The sequence below is a fragment of the Myotis daubentonii genome, chromosome 17 (assembly GCF_963259705.1).
Source record: "Myotis daubentonii chromosome 17, mMyoDau2.1, whole genome shotgun sequence".
Classification (NCBI taxonomy): domain Eukaryota; kingdom Metazoa; phylum Chordata; class Mammalia; order Chiroptera; family Vespertilionidae; genus Myotis; species Myotis daubentonii.
Window position 1 is genome coordinate 36,254,044 of NC_081856.1, and position 26,773 is coordinate 36,280,816.

A 26,773-nucleotide genomic window follows, 5' to 3' on the forward strand; every position below is an offset into this window, starting at 1 on the left:
AATAAAGAAATAAAATGTCCACTCAAACATGTTACTTAAAAAGAGCTAAGTCAACTAGTGGGTATCTCTAGCTAAAGCTTAATAATTTAAAATAGCTAGAAACCATGAATGAATATATAAAAAAAGTAAGTTTCACATGACTTTGATTACTTGTTATCTCAGTACATGAAATACTCAATTCAGACAATGGGTAGCACTTCACTTATCCTATTTATGCCTGTTAGTATTTCTTTTTTACTTCTAATAAGCTTCTAAAACTGGTAATTCTTATGAAAATTAACAAAAACAGAAACCATAAACTTAGAAGCTAAAGAGCCGGTTTGCTACCATGAAATGTTTATCATATGTTTTTAGATCCATGACTTCTTTTGGGACAATATAACCAGTTTAATACAGAAATTTAATTTACATACCAACAGAAGTGAAAAAATATGTCCAGAACTGTTATTCTTTCCACAAGAAAAATCTCTTCCTAATTAATTATACAAACTATAATTCCTAAACAGTCTTTATTTCTAAATAAACAAGAACCAAAATCTCACACACATGAAAATCATGACTAAAGCAGACTTTGATACTTGTCAAGTATTAGGGAAAAGCAGTAAATTTATTGTATTATGGGAAGGTTTATCCTTTATGAACCCCAAATTTAGAAAAATCACATTGAATTCTCATAACTAAAAATAAATACAAATAACGGAAATGTACATTTATATGTTATTAAAATTTTGAATCTAATTCTATTTAGTTAGAAGTTTATTGGCAAAAACTCTCTAATAAACATATCTGAAAATGTGTTTTGGGGTTATAAAAAGAAGCTTTTTGCCAAAGTTAAATTTCAGCTGATTCCAGTCACATTTACTCTGGAAGATTAGTCCAAGGATTTAGAGAGCCCTCATTGTATAGTTTGTCATTTTATTATGAAATATCATTTTAATTCAAATATATTAGCAATATTTGGCCTATAGGGTATGACATTTTAAAAATCCACTAAATGTTAATTTTGGGCAATAACTTTTAAGAAAGTATAAACCTTTAAAAATTCTAAAAGCCCTAGAAAATCAGGCTGAATGTCTTTTAATTGTGGAGAAAAAAATTATTGGGATTTTAAACAATTAAATCTACATTTTTCCCCCAGTGAACACAATATTTATCTTATTTCCTCAAGACTATTTTAGAGCTAGTGGACACCAAAAATAAAGTCATTGTTATTCCTATCTTGGTTTATAATTTAATAAATCAATAATGTGGCCAACACAGGTAACCTGCATTACACCAGATATGTAAAACTGATACAGAAATCATCTGAATGCTTTGAAAGAGTAGAACTAAAGGCTTTCTGCATTTGTAAATGAATGGTTGTTGGGGAGGAGGAACTAAGGTTTTTAAAGAGACCATAACATCCTAAAAATCTACAAAAGGAAAAACTACTGATACTAGTTTCTAAAACTCACAGTCATAATAATGTAAAACAAATTTGTTTGCCATTTTATCTGATTTTCAATGTGCTTATACATGCAATATAAATTATAAATATTTATAACATTATAACACCATCTAAAAGAAAACAATGATGTACAAAAATCTTTATGATAAATAAAATTGCATTTAATGTTATTTTCTTGAAAACTAAAATCATTGAATTCTTTAATGTTGTATTGAATATAAACAATGCCAGTCCAAATTAGAGGAAATGTATGCCAACACCGGCTTCTGACAAGAGAAATAGAAAAGTTAAAGCCCTGCAAATTTGTCTGATTTAGGTCGGATAATCATGGAAACAAGTGAATATTTAAAATTATTTATTTTATCATTATGCACAATGAAGAACATTATAGACGACAGAGTTCTTTCCACCACAAAATTATTTACACCCATTTATTCAGCTAGAAACACCAGCTTGAAGAGGTACTGGTATATTCCATTTGTAATAATTTGCTTACAGCAAACAACTGTCTTATAATGGAACATGTTGAAGAAAATATTGTCTCATAAGTTTTTTTTGTTCTTTTGAGTCTCAATCACTACAAGTTCAAGGTACTTTGACAGAATCCTAGTGTCCTGAATGGCCTGATGAATGCATTAAATCAAACAGTGTGTTTGTATTCGGGAAATACTCTTAGATTCATACAAATGTTGCTTGGGTTGTGGAATTCATATTTCTCCCACTGGCACTATGACATTTGAAGAACATTCGTTATGAAAGTTTCACACCAATTTTGTTTTGCTCCTTTTTCATTAGCCGCTGTGCCTCCTTTTCCATTTTCTTTCTTTGCTGTTCCGCTGCTCTCTTTTCTCTGTCTGCTATCTTCTGTTGCCTGAAAAGAAGCATATTCCCATTTTCACTTTTAGAAAATACCACACAGGTAAAATGGCAAATACATTCCAGAAAGAAATAGCAGTGCCTTTTTAGCAGCATCAAATGTAGGTAAAAAGTCTTCATTCTTTTCACTGCTTTTTTTATATACCACTCAGAAAAGGCTGATACTGACCATTCAATCTCCCGTTACTGTAATAATTAAAAATCAGTGAAGGATGCCAAGAACATAGATATGACTTCTACTTAAGGATTAACATTTGACCAGCTCGACCTATAAAGGGGCAGCATGCAGGATGTTTACTTATTGCACATCCTGAGAGTAGCAGTGGGTGATGCAATAAGCCTAAGGAGAGAAATAGAAGTTGGTCCTAGATCTAAAGGTTTAGGGTATGAGAAAATAAGAAACATGCAGGATTGAGGAAGAAAGTTGTAGCACAGTTGGGCATGGCAGAGGCCACACTAGGTTATATAGAGAAAAATCTAGTGTAGATTACCTATATATGTAGTAGCAAGCTGACTACAGTAAGTGAAATGTATATACAAATCTCAATCATACTTACAACTGGGAGTAAGCAGAGTTATAAATGACCATAATTCAAGAAAGTAGAGACTTGTTTTAGGCAACATTTTTTTTTCTTTTTTTTACAGAGAGGAAGGGAGAGGGATAGAGAGTTAGAGACATTGATGAGAGAGAAACATCAATCACCTGCCTCCTACACACCCCCTACTGGGGATGTGCCCGCAACCAAGGTACATGCCCTTGACCAGAATCGAACCTGGGACTCTTCAGTCCACAGGCCGACGCTCTATCCACTGAGCCAAACCAATCAGGGCTAGGCAACATTTTGACCATCACCACCAATTAACTAGCTTTAAAAGAGTAATTCTTAAAATTTTAGTTTTCACTAGCTCCTCCCACTTTCAAGCAAAACTGATAATCTGCACTAAAAAAGTCAAAATGCCCATGGTAAAAAGGGAGATAGGGAAAGAATTATAAAAGGCTGTCTATGTTACAAACAAATAGGATAATCAAGCCTTGACCTGGTCAGTAGCTGAAATATAAACATCAACAATTAATGTTTCTGGCACAAGAAGAAACTTAGAGATTACTGCAGACAAAATATATTTTCTGTTGATACACATCTGGAATTACTAAAGTATCAGAGTCTTCTTCCTTAATGAAATCGATCATAGTAGTGGTAGGAGTTTAAGCAACTTTGCAGCACGAAGCATGTCTTCTACTGACTAAGATGTGGTATCATGTGAAACACTAAGTTTGGTTTTTTGGCCTTGTTTCATTCAGGGTACAAGATGATAGGGTGGGAAAGAGAAGGTTTTGCACAGCGAATGTTCAGATATTTGTGAACTCATATGCTCTACAGTGCCGTCATTAGGATTGCTGGGTCCAAAATAAACAGCCCTTTCCTTTATCCTTGTGGTTAGTAGAATCCCCAATATGTTCTAAAATACTCAGAATTCAGTATCTATGATTTATCCAAAAAAGAGAGTAAAAAAATAAATGATTTATCTTTTTGGACAATCCATACAATATAAATGGTGTGTGAAATTTTAAAAATATTTCCTTTTTACTGAATAACTATCAAATAGGAACTAAATATTTAAGACTCTCATAATTTTACTGACTTTTAAAATGGACCCCTTAGTTGGGGTGGGGGGCCTGAAAACAAGGACAAGACCAAAAAAGAAAGTCAGTTATGCCTTCCAGTTACTTAACTGCACCCTCTGCTGGTTGTTCAAGGTAGTAGTAATTTATTGATAAAAACAAGCAAAGAATATACAAAAATGAAATCAGTTCGTTTTGTTAAAATAGTCAGATAAAGGGCAATTCATTTTCTATCCCTATTATAAAAGCAATCTTTTAAAATAAAATAGCTGTATTTTACTATCTCATCTTTCAAGGTGCAAACATAATTTAGATACATTTAAATAGCTGAGTTTTCATCAGTGATGATAATCACAATTCTCTTAAGCGAATTTTACTTTTACTCTTTGAGCTAATCCAGCTAGCAAGAATTAAGTTTATTACTCACAAAAACAAAGAAATAGGAACACACCAACCAACAAAAATAACCCTGAAACCCTCCAGTGTATTTCCTTTTCTGTAGAATGGGCTGTGCCTGACTTACATGATCTACCTCATAGGGCTTTGAATGCATCAAATTCAGATACACACACAAATGTAGAATGCTATATAAGTTATTTTAATTCATATTTGAGGGCCTAAGCACTATGACAGTCCATGAGAAAAACAAAAGGAAGGTATAATTTCTGACCTGGAGGAATACATAGTGAAAAACCAAGTTTCAAATTAACACAGTCATCTTCAATTCAACAGAAGAACTGTATAGATTTCTCAGTGACATAGTGGTGACTCGCATTTCATAGTAGGACATTTCAAGAGATAAGTATATTTTACAGGGAATGAAGTATAAATATAGTGTATATATCTAAAAGATCTTATTTGCCATTAAAAAATTATTAATTTGCTTCTATAATACTATACATTATTGGTTTCTGTGAGGTTTTAACCACATAAAATAGCATACACGGTCTGAAATTAAAAAAAATATATATCCTATATTAGGTTCAAGTGAGAATGAAGAAAAATGTACCATTTGGAAGAATAAGCTTTCTTGACCTCAAGTGTAACATGAACAGATCTAGTCCTTCTACTCATGTTGCAATGTAAACATTACTCAAATACCTCAGAACTTCTTCTGCTTGCCAGGATGCATCTTCCTCTTCTTCCCATGCATTGGTATTTTCCTGCCAGGTATCCAAGTCACCTAATTCAGGCTACAATAAAAAAACAAAACTACAATATAAAGAGCCATACTTTCTCCCCTCAGCAGTCAACAAGAGCATCTTTTAAAATATAATCCAGACCTTGTCATCCCCCTGTATCTGCTCCAGGCCCATACCATGTCACCAAGTCCTACACAAGGCCCAAATGATTAGTTTCTGGTTTGCCTGCAACGGAGGGGTTCCTGACTTTCAGCACTCACCAGTCCTGGGCAAGTCCCGCTTTTTTCCTCCTTTGTTTTAAAGAATACTCCTTTAACATAACTTTTCTTTTTTGCCTACTATAGTTTGGAATGGACAAGAGGAAGGGGTTGGGGTTGGAGTGGCGGAAGGAGAAGACGGAATTAGAGATGCTTGACTGGACAACTCTGTGCTGGAGATGAAGAGAAAAACCAAGTTTCAAACTAGCACAGTCATCTTCGCTTCAGCAGAAGGACTGTACAGATTTCTCAGTGACACTTACTGTCGGGGTCCCAAGCAAAATGAGGAATCGGACAAAACCTACTCTACTGGAGTGCTTCCATATTGTGCTTCTTTTCCTGTCCTACTTACCATCATGCTGGCCACTATTTCCCACTGTTTCCCAGATTCTAAAAGTTCACTTTTTTCTTCCACAGACAATGAAAATGCTCATTCTGGAATGTTTCTAGTGAGGTGTGGAAGTGATTATATGCATAAAATAACTAGAACCAATCTGTGAACAAATTTATTATGTTCTCTTTTTCAGCACTTACACCTAAAAATGAAATGAAAGATGTTAAATTTTCTCCTCCTACCCATAGATGTAATATCCTATTAAAATTGTTTTAAAATCATTTCTAATTATCTCTTTAATATAAATTTCTAAAAAGTAGAACTGCTAAATCAAAGAAAAGATTTTTAAAGCCACTGAAGGAAAATACAATGACTCTCTTGAAAAGTTGTACCAACATATCCTACCAGCAGCAGTAGGTAAAAGCTTGTTTCCTTGTACCTTTGTCAATACTGGCAATTATTTTTTCTATCTTTACTTTAACATCTAAATATGATGTCTTATTATTTTACTCTGAATTTGCGAACTAGTAAGATCTATTTTTCTTCATGTTGTCAAGTTACATCTATTTTATTTGTAAATTTATCCATTTTTCCACTGAGGTTTTTGACTTTTTACTGTATATAAATTTAGATATAAAAAAGGTGAAACTACTAAGACTATAAAAAGGAGTGATATCTGATCCTTTAGTAGAGATGGACTTCTAAGTAAAAAAGAAAAATTGTAAAAGATTGATAGATTTGCTATATAAAACTTAAATACACCAAAAACATCCAAACCAAAATATAAAGCTGAGATACTGTAAAAGATGACAGAAAAAGTTAATATCCTTAGTATAAAAAAGAGCTATCACAATACAAATGATAAGTTCCCCCGCACCACCCCCCCCAAAATAGAATTTGTAATCTAAAAGAAGAACCTTATTTGTGAAATGGGTGATAAAACATTTTTGTTGTAGTGAACAAAGGGCAGGAGTCTAATACCATTCTCTCCTAGGCAATGCCCCTTTATTTTGTCTGCTTGGGAGGGAAAGCATTGGAGACAATCTCTACCTACCTCTCTACCTACCCTTTTTACCCCTTCCCAACTCTTTAAGCAGTTACAGATTTACAACTTTATAATGAGCTATAATTATGTTATAATATCATATAATTACTGTTAGGTGGTATACATGTACTAATTCACTGAGGAATTCTGAATGACTTTACCAATATGGAGCATACATATATGAATATTTACAATTTAAAAATAGAAAATAAAAAATTTCACATTCTGGTGTTATGCTCTTTTAGAGAAATATCTATGGTGCTATTGTGCTATCGTATGATCATGTACCTGCATAGGAGTTATCTAAGTTTGTAATATTTATTATGTGTGTGATCATTTATTTAGCATTGTACCTTCCCCATGAGAATGCATTCTTCTGAGGCAAGGACCTGCCTGCTATGCTTACTTTCCACGACATTACTAGCACCTAGCATAACATCTGGCATTAGTAAAAATAGTTTCTGATCACTGAACATATATATAAACATGGGACCCCTGGAGAGAGACCTCAGAAGCATCTGTGTAGTTTAAACGAATATGACAGATGTAGTGGTTTAAAACTATGTCTGCAAATTTTTTGATACTCCTTCTTTCAAGAGGTGGAGCCTAGTTCTTCTCCCCTTGCATGTGGGCTGGATTTAGTAACTAGCTCCCAATGAATAAAATAATGTGGAGGTGACAGTGTGTCACTGATAGAGCTAAGTCATAAACAGGCATTGTGGCTTCACCCCTACATGCTCTTTTTCTCTGGGATCACTTGTTCTGGGAAAGTCAGCAGTATGTCATAAGAAAACTCAAGCAGCCCTATGGACAGGTCCATTGCAAGGATTTGAGGCTTTGTGAAACCAACCAGCATTAATTTTTTGGGCATGTAAGTGAAATGAATTCTCCAATGCCAGGCGAGCCTCCAGATGACTACAGCCCCAGCTAATGATTTGTCTGGAAACTCATTAGAAACCCTGAGCCAGAACCACCCAGTTTAGTCTCCCCTGGATTCCTGACCCACATAAGCTGTATGTGAAGAAAAATGTTTATTGTTGTTTTAAGCCACTCTCTGCGGGGTTGTTCTACAACAATAGGTGATGCATATAATCAATTAAAAACTACTAATCAATAATCTATCAAAGCATGTTTAAGCTTAGGTCTGGACCTTGGTGTATTTAAAAAGTTCAGAGGTAATTCTGATACATTTCCAAGGTTGAGAACTGCAGTTATATACTTTCCTTACTACTTTTAGCCTTAAAGGTATTGCATTTAAGTCAAACACATTTAAAGTCAAATCATACTTTAAAGGTAAATAAAATCTACTAGGGAAACAATTCACAACTCACTTAAAAATAACCTGCTGTTATGGTTAAATTTTAGTGGTAATCTCTTTAAAGGTCATATTTTTAAATAACATGTTGTCTCTATCTTTCATGTATACAATGGGACTCTGATGTTAAGTGTCTAATGTAATTTACAATCTCATAAAGAACAGGAATAGTAAAACTCCAGATTAGCCTCCCTCAATCTGACAAACATGTTTCAAAGTAACAGAAATACAAATACTATGTTCAATTCATTTTTATTGTTTTTCTTCTTCTTTAAAGAAAACAGAATCAAACAATCCTTGCTTAGATACCATAAACATACTTACTGATTGATGAATAAATGGCATATCTTGTGTAGCTGCTAATCTACTAGAGAAACCTGTGCTACCATCTGGGACGCCAAAATTTAATGGTTCTCTCTTCTTAATAATGATCTGAAAGATTAATTGAAATAGAATTATAGGAATATTTTATACATCACTACATAAATATAGACAAAATAATTAACTAACCAAGCATTTTATAATTATTTTAAACTAGAGGCCTGTTGCACAAAAAGATTCGTGCAATAGGCCTTCCCTTCCCCTGGCTGCCGGCACCGGTTTTCCTCTGGCACCTGGGACCCAGGCCTTCACTCCGGCTGGAGCCACCTTCAGTCTTTGCTCCGCCGCTTCATGCCTATGTATGTAAATTAACCGCCATCTTTGTTGGCGGTTAATTTGCATATCTCGCTGATTAGCCAATGGGAGGCATAGCAAAGGTACGGTTAATTACTATGTTTGTCTATTATTAGATAGGATATGTTCTACCTTTTTCTTTTAAAATTTACAACGTAAAAAAAATTTAGTCTATAAAAAGTACCAAAATTCTTAATTCGGATGTGAGGGCGATCTGGCTGCGACATCTGTCACCCCATTGATCGCCAGGGTTGATTCGGCTGATCTGGCTGGCTAGGCGGGTGTCCCCCTCCTCCCTCACCGATCCATGTGCATCCCTCCCGAAGCTGCGCGCCCGGTCGAAGAGGACGACCTTCCCCCCCGAGGAGAGGACCGGTCTTTGGTCAAGGGTATACGAGTAGCTGCGCTCCCCTGCTAGAACCTCCAAACAAGCTCTCAAAATTCTTAATTGTCACACAAATCAGTTGCATAGTGAGAAACACTGTATTTCTCTTAAAAAGTAATAATACATTTTCCTCTTCCTTATCCCTCTTTCCCTGCTTTCTTTCTTAGACGTCAGGTCCCCAAAATGTTATTAGGCACTTTTAGTCACAGTATTAAATAAGAAAAAAAGCTATATCCTATTACAGTATAACCAGCCCCCTATGCATGTAGATATCTATAAATACATTAACTTTTTCAAGCCAGTAGTATTACCTTTGTAACTTAAAAGCATTTTCATTCTAATTAATTTATTAGGATACTATTGTAATATATTGGGTTACTAATAAGAGCAGCAATATACTTCCAAAATACTAAGAAACTCACTTAAACTCCTTGAAAAATACACAACTTAATGCTTTTCAGCACTGAGACATTTAGATAATTCAACAAAAACAATTATGATAATAGCATGTAAATGTTATCAGCCTTGAAAATATAAACATACAGCTGAAACTAGATGAAAGGTAGAAGAGGGTGAAAAACTCTAACAGAGAAATGTGGAACAAATAAGTTCCTCATTTATAAAGCATATTTATAAAAAAATATTTTCTGTGCTTGACTGAACAAGAAATGAAAATTTAGGGGTGTGTGTGTTTTTTAAATAGCAGAGTAACTGGTGAGGTATGCTGGAATAATAACATTATAAAATTTGAAAGAGGGGGAAGAAGGGTAAGGGTAGTATGAAATAAACCCTCATTTACCATAGTATAAAATCAATGGACAATGTTTGTGAATGGTAAATCAAGGCACAGCAATTTAAGCAAGATAGACAGACAGATGATAGATAGATAGATGGATAGATAGATAGATAGGTAGGTAGGTAGATAGATGGAGATATGTAAATATAGTGAAAAGCACTAGAAGCCTAAACAGAAAGTTATGTATGAGTGGCTGCTTCTGGAGAGTAGAACTACCTATGAAAAGTGATGGGGGAGCAGTCCTTTGCTTTTCAATAAAAGTTCTTTTGTAATCTATGATTTAAAAAATTTTATTAAGTATATGTACTATTTGATTAAAAAAAAGAAAAATACTCAGCCATTGTTCTTTTTTTAATAATTCCCTTTAAGTGATCATCCATATTCAACTCAAAAGGGATTAAATAAAGTATGGATGACTAACAACACAAAACTATAATTACTCTAAGTTCTCAGAGCCTTGCCTCAGTTTTATAATGGTTACAAACAACAGAAAGCACTTAGTTTATAGACATCACTAAATTGTGTACACTATTAAGGTTAGAATTGTATTTCATTTAGCTTAGTCTCCACAAATTCTGATATACAGCAGAATTTGTCTAGATATAATTTTTAAAGGTGTACAAATTACTAGATCTGTGTCTAGGTCACTTGAATATATAAACTTTCACCTTTAACATGACAGATCAATGATCAGAAATAGGTTTTCTAACAGTACTAGTTATACTGTCTAATTTTAACTATGGGAATATGAAAAGCAGCTTCATAGTTTAATAGCTAAAAACACAAATCTTTAACTTACTTTCTGAGTTTTCCTTATAGTTGGTGTCATGTCCTTAAAATAGTCAGGTTCCAGTTGTTCCAAAGCATTTTGTTGTGTTGCCACATTCCCATTCCCTCCTTCAATCTTTATGCTTGTGGGAGCATCTTCATCCCAGGAAGTCCACTCTTCAATATCTGTCTAAATTTAATTGATCAATACTGTCACCATATAGGGAGAACCTAACTGACATTTCATTCATTGTTTATTAGAAAAATGGGCTTGCCAAAACATTAGGTTTCAAACATTTTTAACCAACAGGAAAATATAAATTTTATTTCACATACCAAAACTATATTAAAAGTTAAAAAAAATACTTTTGCTCTAAGTTAGACATCCTGTTATATCCATTAAAACAAAACAAAACAAAAGCAAATACTTAGAAAACTGAACTGACATTAGAACTTCAGCCCACAAAAGGAGGATTGGAACTTACAACCTAAGCCTAATCAGGTTGATTGCCTGATTACATAAAGAATATTAACATTCTTTTTTTTTTTTTTTTTTTTTTCAGAGAGGAAGGGAGAGGGATAGAGAGTTAGAAATATCGATGAGAGAGAAACATCGATCAGCTGCCTTCTGCACACCCACTACTGGGGATGTGCCTGCAACCAAGGTACATGCCCTTGACCAGAATCAAACCTGGGACCCTTCAGTCCGCAGGCTGATGCTCTAGCCACTGAGCCAAACCGGTTAGGGCTACTAACATTTTTGATAGTATTTAAATAAGGTAAGGGTCTCAAACATATTAAAAATGTATGTGAAATAACCCAAAATTATTCAGCACATAAAAATCAACAAATCTCAACTCACACAGGAAAAGTCAATCAACAGACACCAATCCCCAGGTGATATAAATGTTGACTAAGACTTTAAAATAACTATTATAAAAGTGGTCCAACAAGCAATCACACTCTTGAAAACAGTAAGAAAAAAATAGAAAATCTCAGCCAAACAATAGGAAATAAAATAAAGAACCAAGTAAAAACTTTAGAATCAAAATATGTAACAACAAAAATCCAAATTAATTTCATGACATACTAAATGGTCTGAAATCCAATCTGAAAAATATGGTTCCAAAACATTGATTCAACCTTTTGAAAAAAACTTACCTGTTTTGGAACTGATGAATAATCAACTGTAGTTGGCAAAGTTATTTGGTCTCCACTTAATTTCCGTCCTCTGCCAGATCTAAAAAAAAGGAGAAAAAATTTATTTCAAGAACTATCAAAACAAGCATAGGTAAAAGCACTATGGACAGTAATTTAAGGCATATAAAAGATCTTTTCCAATTTTAGAATTAAGTACCTTAGTAATTAAGAGTTGTTCATTAAGATAAAAATGAAAAGCATGCATCAGATGAAGGTATCTAACTAGGAAGAAGATAAACAGGTCAATTTGAACATAAAATGTATTTACCTGCATATTAATCTCTTTAGGAAGGAGAACAATGTCGCTAAGCAGGTACAAACTTTAAATAACCGAAACTGTGTGATGGCCATGATGGGAACCAAAACCTGTGGAAAAGGCACACAAAATAAATGCATTAAGTTGATTTTACAAGCTATAGTCCTGTTCTGAAGTCAAGCTTAAAAGTCCTATTATAAGCTGTGAAAAACAGGCATATTTTTTTTCTTTTCTTTATAAACCACAAATATAACACAGTCAATTTAAAATTAAAACGTAAATCATGGGAGGCCCAGGATGGTGGCGGTGGAGGACAATGAACTCATTTCACCCCTTCCCAAGTACACACACATAGACAACAATGACTCCTGTACAACTGAGGGGTGAATAAACAGCCCTGAACAACAAGAGGAAGATACCAAATGGAGACGACTCGGAAGCCATGGGAACCCTTCAGGAGCCGCAGGAACTCAGCGGGCAGGAGCCAGCGAGCATCACTGTTTAAGTTTCCCTCCACATTCGTAAGGTGGGAAGGAGCTCTCTCTATTCCTGGATTTGGATTACCTGAAGATCACCACAGCTGTTCCCAGGTACACTGACTGCCCTGAGCCTTTTGCTTCCTGAACAATGGGATCAAGCAGGAAAAACAGGGTGTCCCTGACACACTAAAGAAAACTAGCAAACCACAAGGGAAGAGAGAGAAAAAGATGAAAAGAATAGAAAACTACCAAAACCAAAAACCAAATAACAAAATGGCAATAAGTACACATTTATCAATAATTACTTTAAAGGTAAATGGATTAAATGCTCCAATAAAGACATAGAGTGGCTGCTAACAAGAGACTAACTTCAAACTGAAAGACACAAACAGAATGAAAGTAAAGAAATGGAAAAAGATATTTCATCGGAAAATAAAAAGATGGGGTAGCAATACTCATATCAGACAAATAGACTTGAAAACAAAAAAGTGTAAAAAGAAGACAAATAAAGATATTACATAATTTATAAAGCGGCCAATCCAAGAAGAGGTTATAAGAATCATAAATATCTATGCACCCAACACAGAAGCACTGAAATATATGCAATTATTAATGGTCCTAAGGGAGACATCCACAGTAATACAGTGGGGCCTTGACTTAGGAGTTTAATTCATTCCGTGACGGAGCTCATGACTCAAATTACTCGTATGTCAAATCATAAAGTGAACGAGTGAGACATGTGATGCTGGGCTGATGTTGTGGCGTTCACTGTGACGTTCACTGCGCCAACTAGCGGTGGGGTATCTGGAGCTGGCTCGTAACCTGAATTTTAGCTCGCAACTCAAAGCAAAAAATCGGCGGAGAGAGACGGCTCCTATCTCGAAAAACTCGTTAGTCGGGACACTCGTAAGTCAAGGCCCCACTGTATAACAATAGGGGATTTTAATACTTTACTCACATCAATAGTTCATCCACACAGAAAATTAGACCAAATTGACTTAACAGATATATGTAGGACAATTCATCAAAAATTGCATAACACACATTTTTTTACAGTGTAGATGGAATATTTTCCAGAATAGGTCGTATATTAGACCACAAAGCAAGCCTTAAGTAATTTGAGAAAACTGATATATCAAGCATCTTTTCTGACCACAATGGCATGAAACTACTGCAAGGATGAGAATATTTTGTCAATAATAGATCCACTTTTGCTGATGAAACAACTGAAAATTTTACTTCCAGTTACCACTGAAGTCATTTGATTTGAAAAATACTTATTGAACGACACACAACAATATTAGTGGCAAGGTGATGACCCTGTCTAAGACTATGAATAACACAAGTATGTCTGCTTTCACCACTTCTATTCAACATGGTAGTGCAAGTTCTGGCCAATGCAATCAAGCAAGAAAAGGAAATAAAAGGCATTCAGATTGGAAAGGAAGAAGTAAAACTGTGTGTACGTAGAAAATTCAATGGAATCTACAATCAAGTGTATTTTTTATGTTAGCAACAATCACAAAACTCTGAAACAATTATGAGCACAAAAAATATGAAATACTAGCAATTAAGAATTTTCTCGTTCTACAAAACACTTGCTTTTGTGATTAATGAGAGAGAGGAACTAATATTCACTGACCAGGTACTGTGTGCCAAGCACTATCTAATATTCTCACTTAACTCATCAAATCATCTCATGAGATATTATTGCTCTCATTTCACAGAATTGAAGCACAGAGAGTAAGCATATTTCCATACCCAATGACTTTAATTCAAACCTAGGTCTATTTAACTCAAAAGCCAAGAATACCTCACTAACAATAAACATTCTTAGAAATTTGGTGATATTATAATTTCCAAGATAAATTTCCCAACCAGTTGCACTTAAGTGGGGAAATGCAATCAAGCTAACTATCAAGCAACACTTGATTTTAACAATTACACTGATTTGCAGACAGGAATATTCTTTGGGACTCCTATTTACTTGATGTTCCAATGCAATTCATTGAAGATATATAATCAATTCAATTCAATTCCTTGAAGATATATACTTAGCACCTACTATGTAACAGACTCTACCAAGAATGATGGGAAATACTACTGACCCAGTACTGAGAAGCTGTGTTCACTGCTCAGCTGTCCCAAGCTTGTGATAATGCAAGGGAAGGAGGCAGAGCCCCCATCAGCCTTGCTTAATTTAGCATTTTAGGTCTTAACCAATGCCAAGTACATAGTAGGGGATTCAAATATTTGTTGGATGGAGAGACATTAACATTCCTTGAGCACCCGACATGTTCTAGACCAGCGATTTTCAATCTTTTTTATCTCACAGCACACATAAGATAATTAATGAAATTCTGCAGCACACCAAAATATATATATTTTTTGCCAATGTGACAAAAAAAAAAAATTAGGTATAAATTTGATTCGTTCACACCAGACAGCTATTGTGTTGGCTGTCGTCATTTTTAATTTGACAATCTAAGCCTTAGATTGAGGTCAGTGCCCCTGACTAAATAGTCAGGTATTGCATGCTTTAAAAATTCTTGCAGGAGACCAGCGTGCCTCTTGAATATCACTGTTCTAGACAATGCATGTTCCAATCTAGCACCTCACTGGAACCTTAAGAACAGATGAAAGGGAAGCTCAGAGACTCACCCAGGATTTAGAGGGACTGAACCCAAAGTTCCGGCTCTTCCCACGCCACATCCCACTTGGGAAACCTTTAATGTTACACTCATCGCCTGTTTGCTTTTTGAAATGGTCTTGAGATCACTAACTTGATAAGCACGTGTCTTAGGCTAACTTGCACTTTGGTTGCTTCAAAGCATTTTCTAGAACTCAGATATGCTAATATCATCTAAATTTAAACATAACATGTCATTAAAAATTACTAAGAAAATACAAACACTTCCGCTATCGCAGAGTAAGTTTCGGAACCACGAACCAACCAATCCTCGGGGCCTTGGTAGAAATGACATCTCTAGGAAATCAAAAGACATGACAGACACCTCAGCTATGTCAAGGGGAAAAGATTCACCTACAACGTTAAAACAGAATTCTGCATTAGACATTGAAAGATTGGATTCTCTCTCCTCCCTGTAAATCACCGTAAACCTCCGGGGAGCCCCTTTCAGTCGCCACCATATAACCATTTATTAAACAAAGTCAAGCCACAGTCTGCGTCGGTGCACCCCGGAGCCAACACTTCTCCAGGAGCTGTACCCCTAAGACTGTCACACACTGCGCATGTCTTTCAGACCAACATCTGCAAAACCACATAGGATTTAACACAGAATATCCTCCATCACGTCTGCAACTCTCTGAAGTAGGTGAAGGAGGATCACCAGGCTCCAAAGAGAAACTCGGCTTGAATGCACTTAAATGTCCAAAACCACAGTGGTGACGAGAGAAGGGGCACGGGAAACGGAACGTGAGAAGCGGGTCCCAGCCCAACACCGAACCGGATCCGGCTACGGAGGCCCGGCCCGCAAGGACGAGGCCCCCCGGAGGCGCTCCCACAGGCGGGCTCCAGTCTCCGGAAGGAATGACCGGGAAGGAAGGCGTCTCATCACCCAAATGCCTGACAATGTCAGGCCACCCGCCTGCACCTGCCTGGTCAACAGCAGGCTCATACCCACTGCACAGATGAGCAAAACGACAACGGCGTCCTCGGGTTACACAACCCGGCGCCATGCGCACGGCGCCCTGGGACACGCTCTCAACTGCTAAAAGTTGGTGCCGGTGGGCTGGGATTTGGGTTTTGGAAACATCTGCCTGGGAAAGCAGCAAGGTCTGCCAAGACAGGGCGGAAAGGACCCGCACATCTCCCTGCGGGGGCGGGGAGGCGGCAGGGGGTCTCGGGAGTTTCCCCCCAGGCGTGAGCGCGGCATGGCGAGGGCTGCACGCCGGGGCCCACTCCCAATCGCCGTGCCCTCACCCCACAGGCCACCCTGACCCGGAAACAGTACCCCAGCAAGGCAGTTGGTCAAGGGGGGGGGCCGAGGGGGAAGGTGGGAGGACGCCGAGTGCGGAGCGAAGAGCAGGGCTGACCGGACAAGGGCAGAGGGCACCCCAAGGCCAGGGTGGCGACGGGGATGGGGAAGGGAAGCCCCTCGCGGGCGCGCGCGAGCCGCACACACTCACCTGCCCCTCCCCCTCCCGCCCGCCCGGCGGAGGCTCCGAGCTGCTGCGGGCCGCGCGCGCGCACGCGCACACACACACACGCATGCAAGGCGCGCGCGCGCGCGCTGCCGGTCGCCTCTTCGAGCTCGCGCTCCGCCGGTTCAGTCCCAGCCCCGCTCATTCAAAGCCGGGCGCGCGCTCCGTCGCAGGCGCCGTTGCCGCCGCGCAGCTGCCATGGCCGCCGCCTCCTCGGGAAACCCTCCCCCAGCTCCTCCCTCTCTACGCCCTCCTGGAGGGGGCCTCTGGGTTTTCTCCGGGCCCCGCACTTCCGCCCCCCGCCACACACGTCCCGTCTGGACCAATAGGCGAGAGGCTGCGGGTCTAACAGCCAATGAGCGCCGGGGGCGGGGCGAGCGGCGTCGGGAGCGGCGGAGACTGGCGCTGGGGTGGGAGTTGGTGGCTGTTGCTGGCTGTGCGGGTGGCACCGTGGCGGAGCTCCCGGGTCCGTAGCGCGTCTCGGCTCCATCCACGCCCCTTACTGCTCCGCCCTCTGCCCTGGGTGGGGGACCAGGGAGAGCAGCGTGTAGACCGCAAAAACGGAGGGAGCCCACGCGGTGTCCGTCTGATCTGAATGTGGGTAGAGCTCAATTATTCCGCCACCGGAGGGTGCGAAATGCTCCTTAATTTCGGATTTAGAGTCCTCCTAGAATTCCTGATTGAATTTCCTTTAACTGGAAGTTAAAAGAGTTGGCACTCCCCCCGCATGCAGCCTGGTCTAGCCATTGCCCCAAACTAGGGTGTTCTTTCGTCCTGTGGTTCTCTCTTGGAAGCCCGATTTTTGTTTCTTTTTTATCCTGTTGCTGTTAAAAAGGCTCGGGTTCTTCGCTGTTGTGGGCAAGGAGCCCTCGGGAAACTCACGGCTCCGCTGTTGGCAAAGCGACTGAGGAGGGAGGATAGAGGTTGATGCCGCCAAAGGCTGAAAGCAGTTGTTGCAAATTGTTCCCCAGCCTGCGTTTTCCCGGTGCTGCCCCCTTTTGGACAGCAGCTGCCCGTGCGCTGTCACCCTGACCCGCACCCGCCTACCCACTTAACTGTCCGGAACCACCATCCCAACCCCATGCCAATCTGTACCACATTTCTATTCATCCTTGTTTATTCCCAAAAGGAGAAGAAAGGGAATGATTACGACTCTTGGTCTGACATGATTCTGTGTAACTTTGGATGTTATTTCATCGAGAAACTTCAGTTTCCAGAGCAATAAGATGGCCATAATAGCCTGGCTGGTGTGGCCCAGTAGGTTGGGCATGGGCCCATGCACCCGGGGGCCGCCAGGGTCCATTCCCGGTCAGGGCACATGCCCGGGTTGAGGGTTAGGTCCCATCCGGTGCTTCCTGGAGGCGACGGATCTATGTTTCTCTCTCGCATTGATGTTTCTCTCTTTCCCTCCCCCTTCCTCTCTCTCAGAATCAATGAAAGCATATTTAAAATGGCCATATTAGTTCCTACTTCGTGGAATGGCTAATGCCTGCAAAGTTGTAAGGGCAGAGCCTGGCACACAGCGAAGATTCACAGGTAACAGCTGTTGCTACCTCTACTACTGCTATTGCTGCTACCCGACATCATTCCCAGCCATTACACCTCCCCGAGCCCACTAAACCCTCGGCAGTCCCTGAAACGCCTGCACTAACCTTAGTATTTCCTAAACAGTGATTCAGAATTTCCAAAATGATTGTGGATCCCAGGCCTCCAATAATCCCCAATGCCCTATCTCCTGACGTAAACATGTTTTCAAAATGTTTTTTCCTTAGAAATTTATATCTTTGCTCCAAATTATTATACCATGCTATTGAAAGATCAGACGGAGGCCTAAAACCAGGACTACAGGCTTTATTAGAGGAGAAGCACCTGCCAGGCTGCCTCACAAGGGGAAGACAGCATCAGGTGCAGGGTGGGCACGCCTTTTGAGGGGGGGAATGGGAAGGGGTGGGGGGCTTAGTGTACTCGGCGCATGCTGATTGGCGGCTTACTGTATTGTCCATATAGGACAAGGGCTTAGGGTATTTGGCAGGTGTAGATTGGTGGTCCAATGTATAGTCCATATAAGGTACCTGGTTAGTCACTCAGGTATTTCTGGGCTGCAGGTTACATCATACCCTGCCCACCAGTTGGGGGAAGGGAGGATCTATCAGATATTGTCTCCTTTTTATAATTCTTGTTTTATTAAATGTGCCATTTTCAAGGGAAACAAATCAAAAAGTATATACTTTTTCAGAAAGTTAGTGAAAACTTGTTTCCCAACATAATAAAACAAAGTTTGGTAAAGATTGTACAGTTGAAATTTACTTTTAAAATACCTGCAAAAGACTATTTGAAAATCATCTTTACCCTAGTTGTTGAGTAGTAAACCCCTGATTGGGGGTTACAGGTGCCAATAGTTTTGGATCTTGCTTGGGGAACACCTCTTGGGAGTGTGCAATTTGAAGTCCTCTACTCTGGCCAAGGCTTGGTGGGGTGAGTGAGGGTGGGGGACTACCAAATATCAAGTGAGGGGCCAGTAAGGGGTAGAAGCTGATGGATTAAAGACTTATTGCTGGATTGCGCCCACTTCATGGGGTATAGTTAATTCTGCCTGCTCTGTGTCAAGGTCATGTTGCCCATGATCTTAAAGGCTTATTGATTGGCCTCTACCCAACCCCCAATCGCCAGCTTGATTTATTTAGTCCTGATTTGTTCATTCTATCAGCTTCCAAGCCACCACTTACTCTCCCAGTTCAAAGCCTGTATAGGCTTCCTTGTTCTGAGTTCTCCAGCTGGGTCTTAGTACCGCCCTGTCAACTGACCTCCTGTCTCTTCCCAGGAGGTAGGGCAGACCTTGCAAACACAGCCCAGTTCCCCGGCTTTTCACTAAAGGGATGGTTTTTCCCCTCAAGCACAATTTTAGACCTGCTGTTCTAACTTGGACATTAAAGGCTTTTTATTAATGAGCAGCTGTTCACAGTTGAATACAGATCATAAAGTCACATTCATTTCATGATCAAGCAAAACAAAGCCTTGCAGCTCATCGAGTCACAGTCTTGAACAGATACATTTGAAAACAAAGGATTATCTGATGATGATTTTAATGGCTTGTTTTATTGATCTTTTTAGTCTAGAGAATTTTGCTTTCAATATAATCCATTTTAATATTCTGGAAAATTATGATTTATTTTTTAATATCACCATTTAATAAGGTCAATTGCTTACTCGGAAAATAAAGTCTGAAAAAACATTTTTATTTCTTTTCTACTAAAAGGAAAATTAACTTCTGTGAAGCATTCAAATAAATATTTTTCATCATAATATTACTACCACATATGTTCAATTAGTAGTAATTTTTATTGCTAAATACAGGAACAATTAAGAGTTAACCAATTCCCTTCAGAAGAGGCCTGAATAGGAATGAATGAATGTAATGGATTGTCTTTTACTAGAAGTGAGTTCAAGTGAAAAGAGGGGGTAAACTATTCACATCTGTGTTCCGGTAGTGAAGTTCAGCAATGCCATTACCTCTTGGCTAATGTCCACATTGTTGTTGGAGCTCTAATATAGTTCAGCTATATTACGAGGTAAGTGGACAATCTGAGCAGGTCTGGTCACCTGAGGCCATTTGTTATTTCTAAGGATAAATGTGTTGAGATGCATACAATCAATATAAAACAATCGTTTATAAAATGATCTATCTTGTATGTGAGCTGGAAACTTAAAAATAAAATAAACACAAAACAACAATGGAAGCCTAATCCATTCAACTACAGTATGGTAGACATTGTGGCTTTTGCTTTAAACAAACCTGAGTCTGTTTTCTCATCTGCAAAATTTGGTTAATAATTCTAGTCTTGTGGATTTATTTTACAAATAAGTGGCATAATATATGTGGAAATGTAGTGGAAACAAAGCAATAACATTGATGAGAGCTTTCAGGCATACATGTTTATCATCTTCAAGTCCAGTAGAATCTAATTTTAGCTACAACAAGAAAAACAGGTGAATATTTCTCATCAGCAACCAGAAATAGATATGTTTGTTAGTAACATATTAAAAAAGGGAAAAGAGGAGGGAACACTAAACTTTGAAGCTATGATCTGAGTACATTTCCCCAACCCTGTGCCCCTTTGCCTGAAAGATAAGAGGGGGAAAGCAGCCGTTAGAAGGAAAGCACCTGTACAGCCTCCCCTCCCGCTCCCTGCTTTTTCACTCCTCATGGGATGTTTTCCTCATCAACAGTATGCGTTGCCAGGTTTCATCCGTTTTTTCTTCTCAGTGTCCATCATTTTAGCACACCAGCATTGTCATAATGATGCCCTAACTAGTATTTTATATTTTCCCTTTTCCCCTAAATCAGTTTGGTCCTTTGCTGTATGATTCATTTAAATATTTGTAAGACGCAGACTTCTTCATGGTAAGGGTCCTGTTTAAAATAGAAATTTGCCATTGTCCATCAATTCAAATTCACGTGGGAGGATACCGGTCTTGATTGTTGCTTTTAAACTCTTCATTCCGACCTGCTGCTCCTGGATCCCCCTCTGGCCACCTCTGGCCCTTTAACATATCAAACATACCAGCAGTTCTTGTTAAAGGTGTTTGTCTGTATATACTATACATTTTATACAGTGAAAATTAACTTGCCTCCTCGTCATGAAATATATCTTGCTGTTTTTATTTGAAATTAAATCCTTTATAAGTGAAAATTTAGAAATATATTTAAATATAGAAATTCTCAGCATAAAAAACTTAATATGTTATATTCTCTCTTCCTAGGGAGAACTTATATCTATAAGGAATCATCTGCCTAAATGCATAAATTACTCTAAAGGAAAATACTCTTGCCATGTAGCCAGACACACTCATAAATAACTTGCCCCAAAGGAATTAATTTTTCTGTTCATAGGCACTGAGCCCATTACCATAGTAACCATAACTAGTTAGTTGGTCTATTACTGGGTGTGGATTTTATAGTACATGTTATTTGAAATGTTAAGTCAGTAAATCAGGATAAAGTGCAATTTCTGTACTATTTTGGAAGGATGTCTTTATCTCAAAAACGTGGCAGAGGAAAAGTTTCATTATGCTGCCTACTCATTTATTCATTTAAACAGTTTATTCTCACTTGCCATGGGCACAGTTTGTGCTAAGCATGTTAAGTTCCTTAATCTAAAGGAACTTCTCTAATAAACTCAGCTTGTCATTGGTAAACAGAATTAATGGAAGAACAGCTTTTTCCATAAGGGGCTTTCTAATCTTAGAATCATATGATCATAATAGAGTAGTGAATAGGGCCAGCAAGTATGGTGGCAAGAGATTGGCAGCTGGTCACACTGCCCACAAATATCCAAGTACTGATTGCCACCCTATGGCAGGCCCCTTTTTGTCTTACACAGTGTGTCTGTAGCTACTCTCTGGGAAGATGAAGTTGGGGAACTACATCTTAATGTGTCTTTCACTGGAGATTAGGCATTTCTTGCAGCGAATGCCACCCTCAGGAAGCTGAAAATGCCCACTGATGAGCATGGAAGAAAAGTACGACCCTCCAACTATTTCAGAGAGGTTTCCCAAACCAAATATATAATGGACTCAAGTCAAGGATTAAGTATTTCTGTTTTGGTGATACAGGTAATAACTTCAAAGATGTCTGTGGTATTTTAAACTCTTCCCTTGCCTTGGCAATGTCCCTGCCACCTCCCCCTGTAGGAAGGATTCCCTTTCAAATTTAGCCACCTTGGGCACATGATGAAACTGGGAGACATCTCAGTTGGGATTAGGATCTTTGCCAAATAATAGTGAAACTGTGAAAGAATAAGGGCTGGGATAATGCACTTCATTGTCAGGGACCTTTTCAGCTGAGCTCCCAACCCTGTCCCTGAAAGGGCTGGCCTTTGTCCTCCAGATGCAAGGAGGCATCTTGCTCCATGCCAAAAGGAAAACAGGAAAAGATGAAGAAGGGGGAAAGGGTGAGTAATATCCACCTTTTAAGGAAAATTCCTAGAATATGCCACAAGGTCATCTCTGTATTTTTTGTAACTCAATGTACAGAAGTGAGCCACTCCTCACTGCAAGGGAAGCTGGGAAATAGTCGTTGTCCTAGGTGGCCCTGCACCCAGCCAAAGATTCTAATAATTAACACTCTCATAGTGTTTATTACATACTAGGTACTGCTCTGCTTCAATAACAAGTCTAATGGTTTATTGGGTGGGCCAATGATTGACAGATATGGGCAACATTGTGGTCATAAAAATGAAAGGAGTGGCTACCATTTACGGAGAGCTTGCCATCTGTTAGCTACTGTGTTAGGTGCTATATACATGCTATCAGTCCTCAAATACCACACTGCATGGTTGATATTTTCCACATTTTATAGGTAAAGAAACTGAGAACGAAAGAGACCAAGAACTTGCCTGAGGGCATAGGGGTGGTAAAGTAAACTTAAAATTTGAACAGGAATTTGATATAAATATGTTTTCCTAAGAGCTCTTTTCACAATGGAACATTTTCCCATGTTTGAGGAAAAGTGGGGGGCAACTAAATGTTGGAGCTAGGGCTGTGGGGTTAGGTTGTCTGGGTTTGAATCCCAGTTTACCATTAGAAGTTCTGTAGACTGGGGGGGGGGCATTTTACTTAATCTTTTCATATTTCAAATCTCCTCCTCTGGAAAAGGTGATAATAACTTCATTGTCCCTTATTCTTCTCTTTTACAGCAAACATTCGTCTGTCGCTCAGGGTCTGCTGGTCAGCCCTGGCACAGATCCTGGATAGAACAGTACTTTTATGATTTATTCAACAGCTAAAAAGCCGCTTCACACATTAAAATGTATTTTAAAAAATTTGAACATGACAGCCAGTTTATGAATGAAGGCAATGCGAAGCCATACTGCCTTTGGATTCTTAACAATTCAGGCATTTAAAAAAGTAGCAGTTAAAGTTGTAACTTGCCTGGCATAAAATATTAAAGGTTTATACTACCTCTAGAAAATTTTATAAAAGCCGACAGCCAGAAACCTAAAGAAGTTAAATCAGAAACATTTTAATACTGTGGCTAAAAAGCAAAGTTTTAGAAATTTTTTTTTACTCTCCAATGACTTGTATTAGAAAACTTCTTTATTAAAAAAGCCATGGAAAATTTTAGACAAGAAATTACGAGTGGACTGAATTAAACTTGAGTAAGGAAAGACTACAGATGGTGTCCAATTCTGTGGCTTTCTCAATGCTCTGAAGGGAAGATTTTTGCATCTCTTCCAGAACCCGATGTAGGAATTTGTTCCGTAGATGCTATAATTGCGGTTTGTGGAATTTAGTTTTCTAACAGAAAGGAAGTATCAAGGAATGGAAGGTAAACTGGATTTGCATTTTTAAAAACCTGATTTTTAAGACTTTCCCATCACAGAATGGGGGGAGGGGTTGTTTGGTCTCTCCTCCTCCTCCCCATTGTATTAGTAGAGGTTTCTCCCCCTCCGAGGTTGGAAGTGAGGGAAGTATGGAAGTCCTCAGTTAACCGGGGTGTGGACTAGGCAAGGATCAGTGATCTCTGGGCATGAAGGGACTTTCATGTGTTCTTAGCATCTCATTGTCAGAGACCTCTTACCTGCAGTTTCTTTAAAATTGACACTATTTCTATTCCAGCTGTTTGCTTGAACTTTACCTGTAGTTGCGAGGCATTCCCTTGTCCTCTGGCAGTTTCCTTTTCCTGCAGTCTTCTTCCCTTCCGGGGAGCCCTCCTGGAAAAGACCTGACTTCCTGTGCTAGCAAACGCTCTCTCCCACTCCTCCTCACAGTCTCTGTCACAAACACATACACACACAGAGCCCTCATCGGGTTCCAGGGACACACATGCATATTCTTTGCTCAACAAACTTACTTCCTAAATTGCAGTTTCAGCCATCTTCTCTCTGATTAGTCAGTTATGATGCTGACACCAATCCACTGTACTCCCCCAAACCTCAGGGAACCCCCTGTTAAGCTTTTCTTGGGGCCTAATTTAAGTCCTTTTCTCTTGACTTGGCATCTGGAGTCAGAATCTTCACTCCCTCCTAGTATAGTCATCACAAAGAATTGCTCTTCCAAAATCTCCCTCTGATCTTCTACTCTTTTAGGCCACTTTCTTAAAAAGTTTTACATCTTAGTTTGGTGCCTCCCTTTATAATTGCTATAGCCAAAACTCCTGTTTTGACATCTGGTCAAAACTGCATCCCTGGGACATACAGAATAAACCCAAGCCCCTCTGACAACACGGCACAGAAGACTGCTGCCCTTCCCTTCCTGCTTTTCCTCATGTCATATTTAGTGCTCAGTAGCATCAGACCACTTGTTGATGTGCCCACAATCCATGCTTCATCCCTTAAACATCAAAATAACATCTACTAGTGCCAGACACGGTAGCAGGAAGAAACGCTGAGCAAGGGAGAGCTCCTGCCTTAAAGGTACTCGCTATCAAGTGGTGTTTCAGCCCTTGTTCTTGCCACCACACCTTCCCGTGTCCACTCTTCCTTGGCTGATCGCATGCTTTATTCATATATCATCTTCTGGAAGCTGTCCCCCATCCATCTCTATCCTCATTGGATGTCCCCTCGCCCCAGCCAAGTGGCCCTCTAGCACCCTCAGTCCTCTCTCTCACACACCATGTTGCATCAATATTACCTTTTTTCAGCTACTATTTCCCGAACTACCCTGTGAACTCTTAGAAGGCAGAGATGGCATCTTATTCCTTGTAGTCTTCTCATTGCAGTGCCTGGTATCTAGCTGATGCTAAATATTTATTTGACTGAATGAAATGCCAAATTTATCCAAAGATATTTAGATTTACCTCCTGATAAGTGTTTATATTTTTTCTGTTAAGCAAGATTAACTATGACCTGGGGCAAATATTCTAGGAAATGTATACACAACAAAAAGGTCTGTGGGTCCTTGAATTCCCTCAGCTGTTCCTCATGCTTGCTGAGTGTCTCTTGTTGGAAGGTAACTTTTGTGAGTACCAATTCCACTAGCTCTGAACATGGCTTCAGTGCTTTCATTTGGGAGTTCTTCCTCCAAAATAAGCATTCCATTTAAAATTTTCTGAGTAAAGGGTACAATTTTTCTGGTATGAGAGCTTTTGGTTGACTTAGCTACATTAATTTGTGGCTTTTGGGCATGATCTCATTTTATCCTCTTGAAATAAGTGTCTCTTCTGGTGTAGCCTGGGCTTGAAGAAGGTCACACACACTCTTAGGAGTGGCATTTTTGACTGGAAAGGAGGAGTAATCAGAGAAGGAGTTTGGACTTACTAGTATCCCAAAAGCTTGTTCCATGGATACCAAGAAAACTCTTCTTAGAATACTGGCCAGCAGTTGGCAGGCCCCAAAATTCAGAACGATCTAGAATTCCTGGAATTACTATGGATCTGAAAAACAGCAGCTTAGTCTGTAAAAGATCTCAAACAGTCTCATTTCCCCCAAGTTCTTAGAAATTAGAATGGCTTAGATCATTGGAATAAGAGCCTCATGGATGGACAGAGAAACTCAGATCCCTCAGTATGTATAAAAATTCAAAGTACTTCTAGTCAGATCTAAAAAGGTTAAATCAAAATTAGACAAGCTCCTTCAACGATGTAAAGGATTCTATGATTTGTAGGGATATCTGGCAGCAAGGTGGCATTTCTGCTTCTAAATAAAAGATTTCTGAAAATTAAAAAAAAATTAAATCAGTACATACACATATAAGGAATCAAAAGAAATTTATATTTTGAAGAAATTCGATTTTTATGATTAAAGCTAATTAATACATTTTATATATTATAAAAATATTTTAGCATATTTTTTAGACTTTCTTGTTGGGCAACAAAATAGTTCAGGAAAAACAAAAAGTAGTTCTTATATTTTTGTTTTCAGCCTGTTCTTCAGAATAGCACTTCAGTTGTTTCCTGAAAAGTAAAAACATACAAATACATATTTTAAAAGTAGTAGTAACATAGAGTATGATTCAAAATGTTTTTAAATTTTAACTTGTCTAACTAGTATAGTTAATAGGGCAAAAGTAGTAAG

At 38.7% G+C, this 26,773-nt stretch overlaps 2 protein-coding genes across 8 annotated transcripts in view; both read right to left on the minus strand.

The window, feature by feature from the left end:
* Window positions 1-578: 578 nt before the first annotated feature.
* On the minus strand, window positions 579-17,053 carry EBAG9 (estrogen receptor binding site associated antigen 9). 7 transcript variants are annotated; one of them, XM_059671895.1, is made up of 8 exons: window positions 13,501-16,696; window positions 12,682-13,214; window positions 12,130-12,227; window positions 11,823-11,901; window positions 10,693-10,851; window positions 8,362-8,469; window positions 5,046-5,137; window positions 579-2,318 (listed from the first exon to the last, which is right to left on the minus strand). In XM_059671895.1, exons 3-8 carry the CDS (start codon window positions 12,210-12,212, stop codon window positions 2,198-2,200), a joined length of 642 nt encoding a protein of 213 aa, XP_059527878.1. In that variant the 5' UTR covers window positions 12,213-12,227; window positions 12,682-13,214; window positions 13,501-16,696; the 3' UTR covers window positions 579-2,197. The 7 variants fall into 7 exon arrangements, 5 of the variants coding, with proteins under 5 accessions (XP_059527878.1, XP_059527876.1, XP_059527879.1 ...); XR_009449525.1 differs by lacking the exons at window positions 12,682-13,214; window positions 13,501-16,696 and adding exons at window positions 2,406-2,509; window positions 16,746-17,053 and having other exon boundaries at window positions 2,190-2,318; XR_009449526.1 differs by lacking the exons at window positions 12,682-13,214; window positions 13,501-16,696 and adding exons at window positions 5,228-5,311; window positions 16,746-17,053 and having other exon boundaries at window positions 2,297-2,318.
* Window positions 17,054-26,535: 9,482 nt separating this feature from the next.
* The window catches only part of PKHD1L1 (PKHD1 like 1), a 131,651-nt gene continuing 131,413 nt past the window's right edge, over window positions 26,536-26,773 (minus strand). The window contains exon 78 of the mRNA XM_059671898.1: window positions 26,536-26,652. Within this exon, the coding sequence (XP_059527881.1) occupies window positions 26,642-26,652 (11 nt within the window). The 3' untranslated portion in view covers window positions 26,536-26,641. The remainder of the gene's footprint in view (window positions 26,653-26,773) is intronic.